Here is an 18517-nt window from a genome sequence, read left to right as displayed (position 1 = left end):
CCTCGATCTGCGGTGGCTCAGCTTCTAGCCTCTGGGGCCCAACGCGCTTCCGAGTCCTTCTTGGTTCCCCTTCTGGAAATCCCAGCCTCGAAAAACCTCTGCATCAAGTCAGTTCTTCTCCCAACTGCCCTTTCTGTGCTGCTCCACTCCAGTCCTCGGCCGCCTCCCCAGCCTGGGCTTTGGCTGGTCAGCGGGGCCTCCTGCTGACCTTTCTGTCCTCAGTCCCCCAGTCCCCCCCCCCCAACCCCTTCCCATTCACCTCTCACCCTCACTCGAAACCCTCACACTCCCCTCCCCCACTCGCAGACAAAGTCACCCCTGACACCGCAAGGCCCAAACTCTGTCCACAGCCTCTTCTCCTGGACTGCCCATACCCCAGGGTCTTCACCCGGACCGCTGGGTCTCTCACTCTCCTCACCGCGTGACCTCCTCACCTGTCTGCACCTGTCGGGGCCAGGACCCGCCCCTCCCGACCCGCTGGGCTCCGATGCATCTGAGGGCAGGAGCTATCCTTCCCCGTCTTTCTTCTGCTGTTTCCCCTGGACCGTCACCCTGGAGGGCAGCGGCTGTATCCCACACTCCAGGGCCTCTGCCTGCGTCGCCCCCACCCCGCCCCGGGTGCTGCTGGGGACCGTCCCGAGGCCCTGGCTTCCCCGTGGCCCTGACCCCACTCCCTCGGGCTGCTGCCAGGGTATCGCCGAAGCTACAGCGAAACACCTGCTGCATTGACCCTCTGCAGGTGCCAGCCTCCCCTGGACAGAGCCCCTGACACGCGTGTTCCTGCAGCAGCTGGTGCCGAGCCCACAGCAGTCACCCATGACCCCAGAGCCCTCCTCGACCCCCCTGTGAACCTGCCCGTCACTCACGGCAATTAGCTGGGAGCTAATTTGCCTCGACAGCCACCCCCCACCCCCCGGGGAGGCAGGGTTCACCCTGTGCCTGCTGCTGCCAGGGCTGCTGTCTCCCAGGTAATTACCCCTCGGGGCAGGCTGGCTAATCACCGGTGACGGCTGCTTCTCTGGGCCTGGGAGCCATGAATGTACCCTGTCCCTGGGCCAAAGCACCAGCCGCCACACCCGGTCCCCTGGCGGGGTGGGAGTCCCTTAAGGAAGTCTGGACTCACGTGCCCATTCTCCAGGCACCACCCCTGTGCTGGCTCAGCGAGAAACACAGCGGCCCTCCGGCTTCTGCCCTCTGAGGGCCTCCTCTAGCTCTAGCGGCGCTTGGTCTGAAGACGATCGCATGGGGACAGCGGGGCACAGAGGGGCCACAGAGCAGGAGGGCAGCACCGCAGAGGGGCGAGCATTGCCCTCGGGCTCCCCGCGGCGGGCGTGTGGTGGGGCCTGTGGGCAGCGGGGCGGAGCATACTCACAGCACCACCAGGCTGCTGAGGTTCTGGAAGGCGTAGTCGGGGACGTAGCTGATGCGGTTGAGGGCCAGGGTCATGGCCTGCAGGGCAGGGAGGTTGTTGAGGGCTCTGACAGGGACTTCGGTGAGGGCGTTGTCATCTAGCCACAGGTGGTGGAGGCGGGACAGCCCCTCGAAGCTCCTCTCTGGGACCCGGGAGATGAGATTGGCGTCCAGGCGCCTGGAGGGAGAGAAGGAGGCAAGGGTCAGTTGGGCAAGACACGAACCAAGGTTGGGGCTGGGCAGGGCAGGCGGCCAGGACCCCCGCTGGCTCTGAGGAGGCACCATGGGGCTAAGCCGTGACCGGGCCCCCGGGGCCTGGATCCCCTCTGCAGCCCAGATTCTGTCTCCATCCTGGTCAGCAGTTCTTGACCCCTTGCCCCGTGCGGCTCTGCTTCCTGGAAGATGGCGGGTGAACCCACGCCCCACGTGTGGGTAACTGGTGCATCCCCACTGCCCCCTGCCCTGGCGGGTCTCTGTCCTTCCCACAGCTGTTCACTCCATGGCCACAAAACCGAGGTCCCCCCACGGACAGAGAGATTCCCCTCCCGCCAGCCTAACCATGACAACGCCCCTGAAGACGCGGCTGCTCCCTGACCCCCAGCGCAGCAAGACCCCCTCCCCCAGGGCCCAGCGGTTTGATGGGTCTCCCTGCTCAGCTGACCGGACGGACATGCTGGGACCTGATGGAGCCCCGGTCCCCGCCAGGAGCCCTCCCCAGCAAGGCTGTCACTCCAGGCGCGGTCCTCCCAGGGCGGCCACCCTCCCCTGGCTGCTCCGGCCGAGGCTGGGTCGCCCGGGGCTTTGGGCACTCACGGAGCCCTGAGCCCCTCCCAGGGGAGTCTGGTTCAGAAGGGGGCGCTGGGCATCTCTTTGTGAAGACCACCCTAGAGGCGCCCGTACACGGATGGGTTGGATCATATAAACACAAGAATGTGAAGAGAAGTATCGTGGTTCCATTCCCGGTCAGGGCACATGCCTGGGTTGCAGGCCAGTTCCCAGCAGGGGACACGTGAGAGGCAACCATACATTGATATTTCTCTCCGTCTTTCCTTCCCTTCCTCTCTGAAGATAAATAAATTTAAAAAAAAAAAAAGAATGTGAAGAGAGTGTCCCCATCCCCCCACCCCCCAGAGTCATAGCTCAGTGACGGGGTGGGGGGCAGGAAAGGCTCCAGGCGCAAGTGAGGCAGGACTGGGGGCCCAGGAGGAGTTTGTCAGGGGAGTGGACAGTGTCTGGCAGACAGGGAACCAGAGAGTGGCTGCTGCTGGGGCCACAGGGGGCCAGGAAGGGGGCGGACAGAGGGCAGGAGAGGGGAGGGCCGGCTGAGGCCAGCCAGGCAGGTGCGCCGGGCTGTGGAGAAGGCTCAGAAGCCACCACTTGGGACTGAAAGAGCGTTTTGAACCGCCCCCTCCGTAGGCAGGACAGCAGCCCAGACGGACCCTGGTTTGCCAGGAAGGAGAGAGGAGTCACGCCAGTTAAGCCCTGGCATCAAGCCGGCAGCCCCAGCAGCCCCCTCCCTGTGCGTGGGCCCGGGCGGCCCGAACGGTTTCTGCTGGTCTCTCCTGCCTGTGAAAACACGGCAGGTGAGTGGGGCCTCGAGGGCCAGTCGGGGCTGCCTGGGCTCTGGGAACGGCTTAACCCCCCAGAGCCACGTGGCTCCCCCCACCCCCCCAGGGCTGAGGCTGAGGCTGCGGTGGGGGTCCCCAAGGGCAGGTGGTCGGAAGGCCGGGCCACAGACACCCACCGAGAGCTGGGGAGGCCGGTCCCTCCTGACTAACGGGAGATGATTAGGTCGGGCAGTTCACTGACTGCGACCCACAGCGATGGAAAACTCGGGGCCCCGCCCTCCCAGGCCCTGGGGGAGCCTCCGCCCCACCCGCAGGTAAGTGAGAGGAGACCCTGTTGGAAGACCAGCAGCCCTGACCCACCTGCCGGGGAGGGGCGGCCTTGGCGGGGGAGCCTCCGGCGACCACACAGCTGAGGAGGCGCCAGCCTCTGCACCAGGTGCCCAAGCCCAGGTGCCTCCACACCATGAGCACCCACAGGGCCTTCACAGGGGGCCCCTCCAGTTCCACGAGGCCTCTGCCGCCCCCAAACCCTACCCCTCTCCCTGCTGGGGGCCCCTTCCGCTGTGGGGGGCAGAGGTGGGGGCAGCTGAGAGCCACGGCGGCAGCCCCCTCCACGGGGAGGGTCTGAGTTTCTCGCCTCTGGTTCATGCCCCTCGCCGTCAGCCGTTCGATGGGTCGGAGGCGGGACATTGGGGCAGAGGCCACGCCAGGCCGAGCCGTCCTCCTCCCACCTGCCCGGCACCGAAAGCCCGTCCTTTCTGCACATCAGAGGGGGACACCTGAGCACCCCTCCCCTCCCGTGTTTGCATGGGCAGCCGCGGGTAAAAGTAGTGACCCTCCCAGCTCAGCTGCAGGGAGGCACAGGAGAGGTTGTGTGGACTCGTCAAGAGTTTCCCCTGAAGACACAGGCCTGCGGCTCCGGGCAGCTTTGTGGGTGACGGTCCCAGAATCCTGGGGCGGGGCCCACAAAAAGCCATCTCATCCATCTCCCAGCCCCCAGCCACCAGGCTCCTTGACTCACGCTGGCTTCTGGGTCCCTCCTGGACCGTCTGAGACGAGGCCAAGAGCTGGGCCCCGTGGCTCCCAGGCCCTGCCTTCGGCCACGGGCAGCTGGGGCTGGCAGAGGGACAGGCAGACGGGGTTTTCCCGACGCGCCTCTCCAGGGAGGGGCAGTGGTGTCGGAGGTTTAGGAAATACAAGCACCATCCCAGGGTTTTACTTAAAAGCCACCCCAGCCGACTCTGCAGTGAGAGGAGCCAGGGAAGACCAGCCTCCTGGTAACACTTTTAAAGGCACCCTGGGTGAGGGAGGGGGGCAGGAAGAAAAGTCCCCATCGGCTCCGGCTTCCTTAACACGGGTCCCAGCCCCCCTCACAGTCTGTCTTATCTTTCCCCATACCAGGGCCTTATAGCTCCCCTGTGGACCAGAAAGGGAGCTGGGCAGTTCACGGCTATGTGGTGTTGACCCTCTGCTCCCCAGCTTCCCAGCCTCCCATCCACCCACCCATCCAGCCATCCAACCATCCTTCCGTCCGTTCGTCCATCCATCATCTATCCATCTGTCCATCTGTGTGCCCATCCGTCAGCCTACCCATCCTTCCATCCATCCATCCATGTGTCCGTCCCTCCATCCACTCACACAGATTACAGACACCCACCCCCATCTCCCTGTTCCGATCTTGTCTTTCTCTTGCTCAGAGGCACTCAAGCTTCAGACGACCGCAAACCCTCCGGCCTGGGCTTAGACACGCCTGCCCCGACTGACTCTCCCCAGCCCCACTTCCAGAGGCCCCCCATTCCCCACTTTCCCCGGGAGATGTGTCTCTGGGCCGCCCCGTCCCAGAGTTCATGGTCGTTCGACTGCCCTGTGGGAAATAGGCGCCCCCCTCCTCTTCCCGAAGCCTCACATGAAATTCCTCTCCTTCAGGAGCCTCCCGACGGAGCCCCACGGGGCGCTGGGCCCTCCCCCACGCACACCTCTGCTCCTCACGGATGGAGCCACAGTGCCCCCCACCCGCCCGCCCTGAGCTGCAGCGTCCCTTCTAGGAGGGAAACCGAGGACACAGGCACACACCAGGACACGTCTCCACAGGAGTTCGAAGCAGCACATTCACAGCCCAACAGAGGAAGCCACGCCGTGTCCACCAGCCAAAGGCGCACACACCAGGGGTGGCTCAGCCAGAGAAAAAAATTGGTGCAGACACGTGCGTGAATGCACCTGTGGTCGGATGGTGAAACCGTTACACTCAGTGAGAGGCCAGACAGAACGCCGGTTCCATTTCTGTGACAGGTCGAGACCGGAGCTGTCAGGGGGCTGTGAGAAGCGGACTGACCCCCCCCTCGCCACAATCACCAGTTTTCGGCGGGGGGGGGCAACAAAAATGTTCTGGAATCAATCTCGATGGTCGCGCACATTTGTAGAGTCTGAACACAGTGGACCGTGTGCTTTTCCAAGGCTGGTTTTTGCTCCGTGAATACATCCTGATATTTTCAAATACCTGAGGCTAAGACGACGGCGCCTGTCCCTTGAGAGTGTGACTAGAAGGGACACTGAGCCAGGGCCGGGGTGGCAGGGAGACTGCACTTGGCAGGGGGGGGGGGGCGTGGACAGGCGGCCCTGCGCTGGAGCACTGTGTCTGGGTGGTACAACTGTGGGTGATTTTCAGTTTCCTCTTTTTGGTTTTTGTGTTTTCTAAATTTTCTACAATGAGTCAGAACAGAAATAAACATGTTGTTTTAAAAACAAATGGCGTCAGTGTGTAATTAAGGCCCAGACGCGGGAGCCGGGAGGAGGCAGCCGGCGGAGCTGGGGGGGCGGGCAGGACGCTGCCGGGGGGAAGGGAAGGGGGCAGCCTCCGGGAGGCATGGAGGGACGCACCCTGCTCTGGGCCCCTCTCTGGGCCCCACGTGGCCCTGGCTCTCCCACCTGGTGGGTTGCCGGGTCCTGGCGGTGGAGTCGCCTGGACGTTGCTGTGGTCTAGGCTCTCTCCTGCCAGGGTCTCCTGACTGCCCCCCACTCAGCTAGGGTCCTTGAGCAGTGCTGGACCATGTCAGATTCAGACCCTTGGCAGGCCACACAGCAGACAGGGACCTGCTGCCTTGGGGCAGGCACAGCAACTTTCACAGACTTCACAGATGCCAAAGGTCACCACTTAGTGTCCCAACCTGACTGCTGAAGCCAGATGCCTAGACAGTACCTAAACGGACTTAAGGCTCAGAGTCAGATGGAGTAGTCTAGGAGGACTTCCTGGAGGAGGTGAGTGCTGTACTGCCATGGAAAGGTTTAGTGGTAGAAGAGGGCAGGTTTGGGGAACTGGGGGGCATGGGGGAAGTGACTTTGCTGCCATTCGTGGACAGCAGGGACACCACCAGAGACTGGTGTGACTCGGGGGGAGATTTGCCCCAGCTGGGTCTGGGGGCTGGTGGTTTCTGGGTCAGAGACCGAGACTGCTTACCAGGGGTGTCCAAGCTTTGGGCATCTCTGGGCCACACAGAAAGAAGAGTTTTTTGGGCCACACGTTAAATACATTGTGACATGTAATCACAAACAAAACCTTGTCATGTTTTAAGTGAATGTATGATTTTGTGTTGGGCCGCACTCACAGCCCTCCTGGGCTGCACACGGCCTTCGGGCCACAAGTTGGACACCCCTGGCTCAATGGTGACTGAGTGGTGCCGAGACCTGGGGGAGCCTCGGGCACCCCCCTTCCGCAGGTCCCCAGGTCTGTTCACCCCCACTCAGGGCAGAACTAGGCCCCAGAAACGCAGCCTCCCTCCACCACCCCCTCCCCTCGTCCCACCCGCCTTCCAGGTGGCTCTGCCCCCACTCCAGGTGTTCTGAGGGGGTTTACGACAAGCCCCTTCAGGCCCTAGGTTAGCAGACGTGCAGCAAAGGGGCAGGCAGGGGAAGAAGCTAGGGCATCCCAGCTGGGTTAGGACCTCTGGCCGCGTCTTTATCTGCACCCCAGCCTGGAGCTCCAGAAACTCCGGGAGCCCGAGTCAGCGCCGGCCTCCCCTTCAGGGACCCCTCTGTTCCCCACAGGGTGGAGGGCCTGCAGACAGGACCCTCCCTCAGGAGCGGGTAACGCAGAGAGGTGTGAGTCTTGGCCTTGCGCTCTGTGGTTTTTTAGAAAAGAGTGTTTACTCCCCACGGGCTGTGTTGCAGCCCCCGTGCACCCCGACGTGCGGACCCTGACCACACAGCTGTCCGACAGCTGCAGCCCCCTCCGGGGAGCCGCAGCCTCACCTGTCCCGGGCCCCAGGCTGCGCTTCTCACCTTCGACCCCATGAGTCCCCCTCGGCCCTCACTCCTGTCCAGCTCCATCTGCTGCCCCCACATTGCCCTCCTCCGGAAAGGGACCGTGGAGGCAGGAAGGGCCTCCCCACCGACCCATCTCAGAACTTCCAGGAGTTAATTTCTTAAAGGAGATGCGGGCGGGGGGGCACAGAGCTGCGGAGGGAAGAGAGCTTGGTGCGGGGGCAGCGGTGACCTCTGCCCCCTGGGCCACCTCAAGGACCCCTCAAGGCTCGGCGCCCCGTCACCCGTGCACCCAGAGCAGCTCACCCCCAGGCACATGGGCCGTGTCCTGCCGCGTGGCCCAGACGGCGTCCGAGCCCCACAGAGCCCAGCCTAGGCCGGGCCTTGCGTATGGGCCGGCGCAGGACGGAGTGGGCTCCAGGTCCAAGAGCGAGTGCCAGGGCTGCCGAGAGCCGCCAGGACGGGTTTGCTGGCAGAACAAGCGACCTCGGGGCCTCCTGGGTGAAGAGGCCATAGAGGCTCCTGCAGGCGTCACGCCCTTTCGGAGGGAAGTTGCGCGTCTGCAGGCCTGGCCTGAGGTCCACTCGCTGGGAGACCCTGGGCTGTCACTCCCGCTCTGCTGCCAGTTTCCTCCTCTGCGGGCGGGGCGGTCCCACGGGGTGACCACCCACGCCCTCCAGCTCCTGAGGCCCAGGTCCTGCGGTCCAGAGCAGGCTGCCTCCCACCACGTGGCCTCGCCGGTGGCCGCCTTTTCTGGCCGCCGTGTGAATTTCCACACTCCAGCCAGCGGCTGGCAGACACCTGGGCCTCCAGGGCTCGTAAACGGGCGGAAAGTTACCCACAGACTCGACAAAGATCACCCTTCCCCGGCCCCTGACCAGTCAGCTCTCCCCGGGACGGCGGCAGGCCTGGCAAAGGGGTGAGGCCAGCGGAAGGGGCTGCAGGCCCGTGGGCGCTGTCCCCACCCCTCCCTGGCCATGGTCCTGGGCTTCTCCCACCTCTGCTCTAAGGTGGAAGAGGGACAGAGTTCTGAGAAGACGCCATCGTCCCCAGAAGACGCCCAGTGGATCCAGGGGAGGCGGTCAAGCCCCTCTTCCCACCCCCAGGCCAATGAGTCTATGTCTCTAAGGGACTTTCAGAAGGAAGGACTCTGGTGCCCTCCCGGTGGGTGCAGGCAGCTGGGCAGTTCACCCCAGGGTCTAACCTGGGTGTCTACAGCTACATCCCCAAGAGGCAACAGGCGTCTCACGGCCCCTAGGCTGGTCGGCAACTAAACCAACCCGAACCTGACCTCCCTCCCTTGTCTGCAGGTGATGACGGGAAAGGGGGCTTCAGCCTGAGGCCCTTGCCTTTGTCCCCTCCTGTGGGGAGCGACCATCCTTTTTCACGGCTCTGCCTGCGACCCCTGTGCCCCCTAAACCACGCCCGAGTTATCAGCCCCACAGCCCCTCCTGTTCGGGAGCTCCAGCCTCTCAAAGGTCTCTCAGACCTGGGCCTGCCGGAGCTCTAGGGGTTCGGGGGGGGCTCGGGGGACTGGGGCACCCCCAAGGAGCTGGGCGGAGGCCCTCCCGGTGGGGCACAGCATCACCGCTCCTGCATGGCCCACTCGAGCCACCTCTGTCCCACCGAAGCATTTACGGTGGGAAGAACAGCCCCAGGACCCCAGGGCCCAGCCCACCACGACACGCCGCAGTGCCTGCAGCAGCCAAACTGCCCCACGCAGGGGCCGCCGCGCGCCCACCCACCTTGGGGCGGCCTGTGCCCCAGACACATGTGGCAATCAACTCCCGGAACCTCAGGGATCCAAATGCAGCAGCGTGTAATCACAGAGCCCGAAATAGCCACGCCAGGGAGCCGTCTGCCACCTCGCGCGTCCCCAGGGACCCTCGGCCAGGCCCCACCGCACGGTGGAGCCTCGGGGCCCCTGCTGGCTGGCAGGAGGGCTGGGCAGTGCTGACGGTACTCACTGGACCCCAGCGGCTGCTTGGGGGTCTTCTCCACGGCAGACAGGGCATTGGACCAGAGCTGCCCAGACTTGGGGTCTTGCTGCTCCCTCGTCCCTCCGTGGCCCCTTCCTCGTCCCAGCACCCCAAAAGTCTGAGAAGCGCCTCCTCCAGGGTTCCCCGAGCTCATGCGGCTTCTGGAAGGCTTTCATCAGGAGGCTAGAGGTGGTGAGGGACCCCGGCTGCCTCTGTGCTGGGCCCCAGGAGGCCCCATCTCTGACCCACTGCGGGTCCTGAGCAGGGCACTGCCCTCCAGGTCTGCGTAAGGTGGGTTGTCACCACCAGTGCCGTCCTCACGGAGAAGACAGACCAGCCACTTGTGGTGCAAAGCCCCAGAATCACCCCTCACTGGAGATGCCCTCACCACAGAGGGTCTTTGGGGCTCGCCATCAAGGCCAGGGGTACTCAGGGTCCATGCAGGTGCCCTCTGATGCCCAGATGACCTACGTCGTCCCCTTGTGTGGCCTGTACGTTTATACCCCTTCGAAAATGCACACATTACCAGTCTACCCCGTGTGTCTGAACTGGGCTGTGTTTCCGTCCCCTCCCCTTCGTTAGGGGTAGACGAGGCCGTGAGGGGGTCTCCCTGGGGGGTCGATACCCTTGGGAGTCTGGGAGAGCTTGCTTTCGGCTCTGCTCCTCCCCGCGAGAGGGCCAGCAAGGAGCGGTCGTCTGCACCCCGGCACGGGGCCTCCCCAGAGCCCCAGCCCCTGGACCGTTAGAATGAGCTCCAGTCGCTTACAGACTTTTCCCTGTGGAGAACGAGTGTGCCCAGGAGTCCTGAGTGACTCGGGGACAGTGCTCATACTCCCTCGGGAAGCTCTCGTGTCCCTCTGCACGATGTCCTCCCAGGGCCCCTGGCTGCCGTTGGAGACCAGGACCTTGGCCTCGGGGAGGGGACATGACTTGCCTGCAGCCTCACTGTACTCGTGACAGCCAGTCTGGGATCCAGGTCTCCAGACCCTGGAGCCTATGTCTTCAAGGACACAGTGCAGGTGAGGGTGGCACCTGGGCTCAGGCACAGCCAGCTGAGCGTCCTGGGCACACCCCTGGGCTTCAGCTCCCTCACCTGTATGGCCTTCAGGACTCAGGGAGACTACGGAGTACTCAGCCTTTCAAAGTGTAGCGAGTGGGAGCCACTGCCCCCACGCACACCCCTCCAAAGCCGTGTCCCCGGGGAGGGAGGCTTGGGCTGAGAGGCAGTGCTGGCCGGACCTCGGGCGACTGCTCGGACCGCAGCTCAGCTCAGGGCGGCGGGGCCCTGTGGCTGCCCTTTGCCGTCAGGCAGGGCTCCTGGAGGGTGACCAGGACCCGGCTGTGTTCCTGTCCCCTCCCCTTCAGACCTGCCACTGTGTTTTTTCCAACTCTCCAGGCCCAGACCCGCCCCACCCTGAGGCCTTTCTGGGCTGTTTTCCTGCTTTTCCGTGGGGCCCCCAGGCCGCCTCGCCCCCTGGGTTTCTGTTCCCCCCCCAGGCTCCCAGGCTTCCTGTGGCTTCTCTTGGCTGTCACCACCCCCGGTCCCTCCCACTCTGTGGGCTGGGTGCTGCCCACCCAGGCCCACCCTAAACAGCCTGGGTGCTGTGTCCGATGGGGAACCGGGGCCCCCAGCCCAGCTCCACTCCCCGGACCTGCTTCCTTTTGCCCCAGGATCCGGTTCCAGCCGGTGGGGAGGGGACCACAGAAGGGAGCCTTCACTGGGGTGCCGGGAATGCCCGGGGGGCCTGGCTGCTGGGGGTGGACAGAGTGGGAGGGGGAGCACCCAACGCCAGCCACCCACGGCGGCTTCCCCGGCAGTGCTGGTGGGCAGGACACAGGCGCAGCCCTGCCTCCCTCCCCACTAGCTCCTACCTCGGAAGGTCCCTGAGCCTGTCTGACAGCAGAGGTGACGATGCTTAACGAGCGTTTGTGGGGACGAACTCAGACAACAATCAGAAAGCGTTCCGTGCAGCGCTGACCAGGGCAGGGGGCTCCAAAACCTGTCATTCACCCTCACGCTGTCCTTTCTGCCTAGCAACCCGAGCTGGCTTTACTGTCACCATCTCAGAAGGAGGGACCTGAACTCAGTGGGACAGCGTGTCACCCTGAGGTGCTGGCTTCCAACAGCTTGGGACAAACGCCTCTCAGACCCCGCAAGGTGGGTAGTTGCCTGTCCCCCAACTCACCCTCCAACACCCTGCGTGTCCAGCAGGGTGATCTGCTGCTCAGTGTCCCTGACTGCAGGCGCCTCAAAGTCCACGTGCCCCAGGGGGACATCAGCGCCTCCCTCCCAGGGGCCCGCCCTGCCCACCCCTGGGCATCACTATGGCCCCGTCACCACACTCCTACTCACCCCTCCCAGGTGCCAGGTTCTCAGCAACCTGCCTCGAGTCTGCCCAGATGCCAGAGTACCCGGTCTCTCTCAACTGCCACCTGAAGTCAATGCCAATGATGGCGTTGTAGCGGGATCCAGATAGGTATGTCTTTGACGTGTGTTAACTCACTTCATTCCATCCTGCCGAGGCACCACCTGGGCTGGAGTCACACTCCCTTGGTTCCCAGGCCCCTTCACGGACCCCGCCTCCAGGCTGTCCTCCATGACTGCTGCCAGTCATTGTTCAATGATGCAGACCCCACCCCACAGCTCTCCTGCCAAAATCCTGCGATGGCTCCCCGGGTCCAGATCCTCAGCAAGGTCTGCGCCTACCTGTTGGGCATCCTCTCTTACTGGTTCCAGGTCTCTCTCCACGACTGCCTGTCCCACCTGTCCCCAGCACACACGGGCCAGCCTGGCTCCACCCCAGACAATTCCCTAGACTTCGCTGGGTTCTCAGCTGAGCCCTTGAACGTGTGACTCCCTCCGCCGGGCACGCCCTCCTGGCCTCTTCCCTTCCCAACTTTTCCTAAGCTGTCGGAGAGCAGGTGGGTCTTGCCCACCCCCAGGGAAGCCTCACCCATACATGGGACAACGTGAACTGTTGACAAATGGACACGATGACCAAAGAGTCACCACTCCCCACAGCTGTGTGGACCCCATTCCAGTTTCACGTCTGCTGTGTCTGAGCTTGGTGATGACCCTGCGAGAGGGGCAGGGGAGACGGCCACCCCCAACTTGAAGGTGGAGAAAACGAGGCATGGAGGGGGTGAGTGACAGAGCAGTGAGACCAGGGCCAGGAGTGAGCCAGAGCTGTCCCCACAGGCGTGGAGGGTGGCCTGCGTCCCCACCCTGAGGCACGAGGCAGCAGGGGATGCTGGGCATGTCGGGCGCGGGGGGACTCAGACGGTCTTGCTCACCCACCAGCGGCGTTGCTGCCCCCCAGAGCTCGGAGGTCCGCCTGCAGAGCCCATAGAACCCTTCAGTGTGCCAAAGCTGTGATTTGCGACCAAAACCACCTGGTCTCGCCGGTGCGCCAAAGCCACCCAGTGAGTGTCTGCCTTCTTCCCGGGAAAGCCTCTTTGATATTTTGGACAAAATGGCCAACTCTGCCCCTGCACCCCGTTTCTGGCTGCCCCTGCTCTGCTGTTGCCTTAAGCAAATGTGGGGTCTTCCCTTTGGGGTGGCAGAGCGGGGAGCCAGCACCAGCTTTCCTGGCCTTGGGTCTCCTGACCATGGCCTCTCCCCTGCCCTGCTCAGGGGTGTCCTGGTGGAGGAAGAGGAGGAGGCTGGGGACAGAGGCCTAGCTCTTGCTGGGATGGAGGGTGGGAAGGGGAGGGAAAGAGGGCCAGCAGGGCCCAGCAGGCAGCTGGGGAGCATGGGTGCACACGGACACGGGACAGGAGGCGGGATGCGGAGGAAGCCCAGCCACGGGGGGTGGGCACAGCTGGCGGCCAGCGCCCTACCACTGGGCACTGGGTTTATGGGTCCTGCAGGGGAAGCCTCCTCTCCCACCCAGAGAGGGTCGGGACGGTCTGATCCACACCCAGGGGCCGGGGCCAGGCCAGGGCCCTGGGCTGAGAGACCTTTGAGCCGACACTCGGCACACTGACCGTGGCTTGGTTCCCCCCACGGATAAACCTTATGCCCTGTCTCCCAACTTCGGTTTCTCCCCAGGTACCTATACCCTGTTCCATCAGATACAAAAGGACCTACGGTCACTTTGGTGGGCAGGTATCTGGCCTGGGATGTGAGCGCAGACCAGCACCCCGCCCAGGGTGGCAGGCTGCACCTGTCTGGCTCAGCCTTCCCTCCGTCCTGTGTCCATGGCACCCCTACTGGGCAGGAGAGGAACTGCAGGGCTCCCTGGAGGGCGGCTGTGTCATGGGTGGCCAGCACAGTCCCGCCGGAGCAGGGAAGTGGGTGTCTGGGCCACCCCGCCCCAGAGCCCTGGGGGCTAGAGCAGCCTATGTGGAGGAGACAGCCTCTTCCTGACAGTTCTGGGGGGTGGCTGACTCCACCCCCACCCCAGACTACGGGGCAGAACGCCAGACGCCCCAGGATGGCCGCCCTGGTGGCCCCACCTAGGGAGGTCCCATTCCCACAGTCCTCGGCAGGGCCCGGAGCCTCCCTTCCCCGGATGCACCCTTGAGTCGACACACACCCTCTGGCTGCAGCAGAACCCCGGCACGGCCAGGCCTGGAGCACTGGCTGTCTAAACGTGGGGGACGGGGCGGGGCGGGGGGCGGCGCGGAGGAGGGGCGGGCCGGCCCGGCTGGGACTCACAGAGACTGCAGGCTCCGCAGCTGCCACAGGGCCTCGGCAGGGATGCCTCCCAGCTGGTTGTTCTGCAGCACCCTGTGAGGAGAGGAGGGGCTTGGAGGACCCACGGCACGTGGAGCCCCGGAGCCTCCCTACACCCCAGCTCCCGAGGCCCGAGGGAGTCCCGGCCCAGCCTGGTTCCTGTGGGAGTCAGGAGGGTTCGTGGAAGGATGAGGCAGAGCCAAAGAGGAGGAAGGCAAAGAAGCAAAGGGATGCGCCTGCCCTGGCTGATGTGGCTCAGTGGACTGAGCGCCGGCCTGAGCACAAAAGGGTCGCGGGTTCGATTCCCAGTCAGGGCACAGGCCTGGGTTGTGGGCCAGGTCCCCAGAGGGGGGCGTGAGACAGGCAACCACACACTGAAGTTTTTTCTCGCTCTCTCTTTCTCCTTCCCTTCCCTCTCCCTAAATATATATAAATAGAATCTTTAAAAAATTAAGAAGAAGATGTGCTTCTCACCCAAATATCACTCAGCTCACAGCCTTGGGGAAAGTGGCCCGTTTCCTAACCTTTAAGTTTTAGTACCAGGAGCAGTGGACGTGCTGGGCCCCATCTTAGAACTTGACATGGAGGAGTTCACACTTACCCGGAGGGTCTGGGCCTAGACAGCAGCCAGCGGGGCCGCCCGGGGCCTGTGTCGTGCGGGCAGCCACAGTGAGGACAAGGGGCTCCTGTGTCTCTGTCCCCGCCCCCCCGTCTCCCTAAACTCCCAACAGTGCCACAGCGATGAGAGAAAGCTGGGTCCAGGAAGGTGGGGACCAGAGAAGCTCCTTGGGGGAGGAGGAGATGGGCCAGGGAAGGGGTCCCCCTGCGCCTGCCCAGCTGGGGAGGGCGGGCGGCTGTGAGCCTCGGAGCCAGGCTCTGCACGCCTGGTGGGACCTTCCCAAGGTCAATGTGCTTCAGGGGAGGAATTTAAACCCGTGCCTCTCTGGTCTCCTGAGTACAGGGTGGCCTCGCTGCAGGTCTGGGTGTCAGGCAGCGGCGGAGCCCCAGTCGCGTGGCGGCGTGCAAGGGCTGACACTCCTGGTCTGGGAGCTGGGACGAGGACAATGCCCTCGTCCACTAGTGGGCTGCAGCTGCTGGTTGGGAGCCAGCATCGATGTCTGGTCGCCCCCTCACTCAGCCGAGAGAGTCCCTCACCTTCCACAAAAAAAACCTCTCTTCGCTGTCACACTTGGTGACCCAGGACGTCACCTGCCCTCTGTACTCCTGCCCTTCTGCCACACCAACCGCGTTTGTGTCGAGGGCAGAGACATCCTCCGTGGCACCTCAGGGCTGCCCCGGCCTCCCCGAGGCCTCAGGATGCTTGGGGCCAGGGGACAGAAGTGATAGCTGGGTGCACAGGGAGGGGACAGCTGCCCACACCCAGGGCCCCTCTCAGGCCCCAGAAGGAGTCACTCACAGCAGACGCCCACCCTTCCCTCTGCAAACCCCACATCTACAAAGTCCCCTGGGTCCCTGAACGGTCCCTCCCCACGCAGCTGCTGTAGCATCTGCCGCGCTGGGCCACCAGAAAGACTGTCCTTCCCTGGAGTCAACCCCCCACAGCCAGCAACTCTGCACCGCCGCGCTGCAGGAATCTGAAAGCGACGCCTGACTGTTTGGTCGGGGGCACTGACCTCTCCTCCTGCAGACAGTCTGGTGAAAATGGCAACCGCCACAGCAGGAGCTGTCCGGTGTGAATGAATCAAAATTACATGAATTACAAATTACATTACATGATAGGTAAAAAACACATTTGGGGGCGTGCCATAAAACTCCGGTCATTAGTTTATGTGCCGTGAGATGGCAAGGCTGGAAACCACTGCCCCACACAAGGGGGCGGCCTGGCCACTGGCCCTGGCTCAGACCCTGCGTCCCCGGCCGGCGCTCCTTCCCGGGACTCCAGGTTGGAAGCCCAAAGGACCTTCACACAAACAGTCCTGCTCTTTCCCACATGGGGAGACGGAGGCTCGAGAGTCGGGGTGACCTGGCCCAGGTCACACAGAGCAAACGGACGGCTTAACCAGGACCGGGGCCCAGTCCTGCCCCCCAGGCAGGTGCTGCTGTGACCACTGGTCTCACCTGGGGAGGGGCGGCCAGCACCCCGGGGCTCTCAGCTTTGGCTGCTCGGTACAATGGCCTGGGAAGATTTCAAACCCCAGTGTCCTGGCCTCACCCTGCAGACCGAGTCCTGGACACAGAGCGGGGAGGAGGCAGGGAGGCGACGGTCTCCCTGCGCAAAGAGGTTATGACGCCGACAAGGGACCTTGCTGCTCGGTCTTCCTTGCAGGTCCGACGTGGGCCAGCCCGGCAGCCAGAGGGCCCGGCGTCGGACACCAGAGGCGCTCCCTGCCCAGACGCCGATGGGGCCCCGGCTGGGCCCTACGCAAGTGCTGCTCGGAGACCACCCAGCTCATCTCTAACACGGAGAGGCTCACGGGCCAGGGGCTGACATGGGGCTGGGGGCCGGGGGTCTTCAAGGACAGACCCCACGGTGGTCACGGGCACAGTGGGCATGGGCAGGCCGTCCTGGGCTCCTGCCTGCAGCCTCTCCGGCCTCCCGATTGGGCTGAGCCGAGGCCTCTGTTTGCAGACAGGGGTGGGAGGTGGGGGTGGCTTTGAAAGCAGAGGCTCGGCTAAGCTGGAGTCTTCAGAAAGCCCAGCATGCAGCCCGCTCTCATCCGGCTGCAGGTCTCAGCCTGCCCTGGGCGCAGACACGCCGCCGAGCGGGCCACCTGCCCCCACCCTGGGCTGCGAGGTGATGGGGGTGGGACAGACCCAGGGCAGAGGGACAGAGGGCCAGGGCTGCAAGGAAATGAGGGGAGGGAGGCTGGGCAGAGGTGGTGCCCAGGGCAGAGCAGAGGGCTGGGGCGGGGGGGCAGGGGTCAAGGAGCCCTGGAGTCAGCACAGAGGGAGGCTGAGGGCAGAGGCCCCAGACAAGGGGGTGGGAATGCACTGGGCCTGACTGGAGACCAGAAGCTGACGGCCAAGGGCCCCACCAGCCCAAATAACCTGGAGCGAACTAGACACACATATTTCTTCCTGGGGGGCTGTAGCCCACGCCAGACACAGGGCTAAGTCTCGGCACCTGTCACCTTGTGGACAGGTGGTCTCGTGCAGTGAGCAGCCTGCCCAGGTTGGGGCGAGGGGGCGGGAGCGTCGGGGAACCACCGGCCCCACACAGAAGCTCCGAGGGCTCGTTCCAAAGCTCCAGGACCAGCCCCCACAGGCTCGTTCCCCCCCAAACCAGCCGCTGTGGGAGGCACCCTGCCAAGGGGACTCTCCTGCCCCCTCGGACCCTGTGTCTCCCTCCCCACTCCCCGCACTGTACTTGCCACCAGCCCTGAGTACTCAGCTGGGCTGGGACAAAGGGAGCCCGCGAGGGTGCCTCCATCTCTCCTTCTCTGAATGCCACCCACTCAGTGGCCAGAGGGGAGGATGTCACTTTCCTTTGGCTGCAAGGGCAAGTGCCAGGAGCTGGGAAGAAGAAGCCTGGTGGCTGATGGAGGGTCAGGTTCGCACAGAGAGAGGAACTCAGCACAGCAGCCGCAGAGACTGGGGTGGGGGCTCTGGAGGACGCTGGCCGAGGACCGCTGTCCCGCCCTGGCCGCATCTCGGGGCAGCGCTTGGAGGGGCCTTGGCTGACTCCACAGAGACCTGCACTCAGGGCCACCACTCACATCAGAAAACAGGACGGCTTGCTTCCCGGGGCTGCCAGGGAGACGCAGCCACAAACCATCATGTTTGGTACAGACAAAGCCACGCACAGACGCACAAACGGAAGCAGCGATTCAGATGGGAAGAGCAGATAAGGGAGTGACAGGCAGAGGTGGCAGACTCCCTGGTTCCCCCGGGCCTCGCCTCCGGCGGTGGGCTGTTGGGAAGGCTGGGCACTCACAGGATCTTCAGGCTGTGGAGGCCGGAGAACGCTCCTCCCGGGATGTGTGAGAGATGGTTCCCTGAGAGACGCCTGCAAACCAGAGCAGAGGGTAGTGACACCGCCAGGGACCCACGGAGGGGACCCGTTAGCCTGTGGGGGCTGCAGAGGGGACCTGGGGCGCACTCCCGCTTTCCGAGGGCAACGATGTCTATCCCACTTCACTCCGTCTCCCCCATTCTCGGGGGGAACGGTGATTCACAGGGGTCTGGCCCTGCCCTCGGGTTACCCTGCCCTCCCAGGGCCTGGGTGACATCCACTCCACAGCCACCTCCTTTGGGGACGGGCCTCCCTGCCCCCCACAGGCCCCACCCTGAGGGCAGCAGGTGGGTCCCTCTCTTGTCTCCCCAGGACACCGTCAGCCACCTGTCACGACAGGCCCCCTGTAGCCCCAGGGGTGTGCAGAGACCCCTGAAAGGGGCGGGGGTCTGCCGGCCAGGAGGCTGGGGTGATGCCCGGAAGTGAGGGGCTGTCTAAGGCAGCAGGAGCAGGAACAGAGAAAAGGGATGAGAGAGGAACCCCCAGAAAAAGCCACCAGGTCCTGGGAGCAGCCAGTGGATGGACGGGCAGGGTGACCTCCCAGGTGAAGGGCGATGTTAACAGAAAGGGGGTGGGGGGCATGACCAGGAGCTGACCTCAGGGAGGAAACAAACTCCAGTTTGGAGCTTCTGTACCACGGGGCCCCTCGAGG

The 18517-nt window shown here is 64.1% G+C and overlaps 1 protein-coding gene across 1 annotated transcript in view; it reads right to left on the bottom strand.

Annotated features, from left to right (window-relative positions):
• Positions 1-18517, bottom strand: part of LGR6 (leucine rich repeat containing G protein-coupled receptor 6) — a 65777-nt gene that overhangs the window by 28547 nt on the left and 18713 nt on the right. Inside the window, exons 3-5 of the mRNA XM_037070533.1 lie at positions 17788-17859; positions 13875-13946; positions 1373-1588 (exon numbers count right to left, since the gene is read on the bottom strand). Of these exons, the coding sequence (XP_036926428.1) occupies positions 1373-1588; positions 13875-13946; positions 17788-17859 (360 nt within the window). The remainder of the gene's footprint in view (positions 1-1372; positions 1589-13874; positions 13947-17787; positions 17860-18517) is intronic.

Source organism: Sturnira hondurensis, unplaced genomic scaffold, assembly GCF_014824575.4.
Source record: "Sturnira hondurensis isolate 20B ecotype Veracruz unplaced genomic scaffold, ASM1482457v3 Scaffold0018805, whole genome shotgun sequence".
NCBI classification, from domain to species: Eukaryota; Metazoa; Chordata; class Mammalia; order Chiroptera; family Phyllostomidae; genus Sturnira; species Sturnira hondurensis.
Note: the sequence above shows the minus strand (reverse complement) of the source record. Positions and strands in the feature narration are given on the sequence as shown.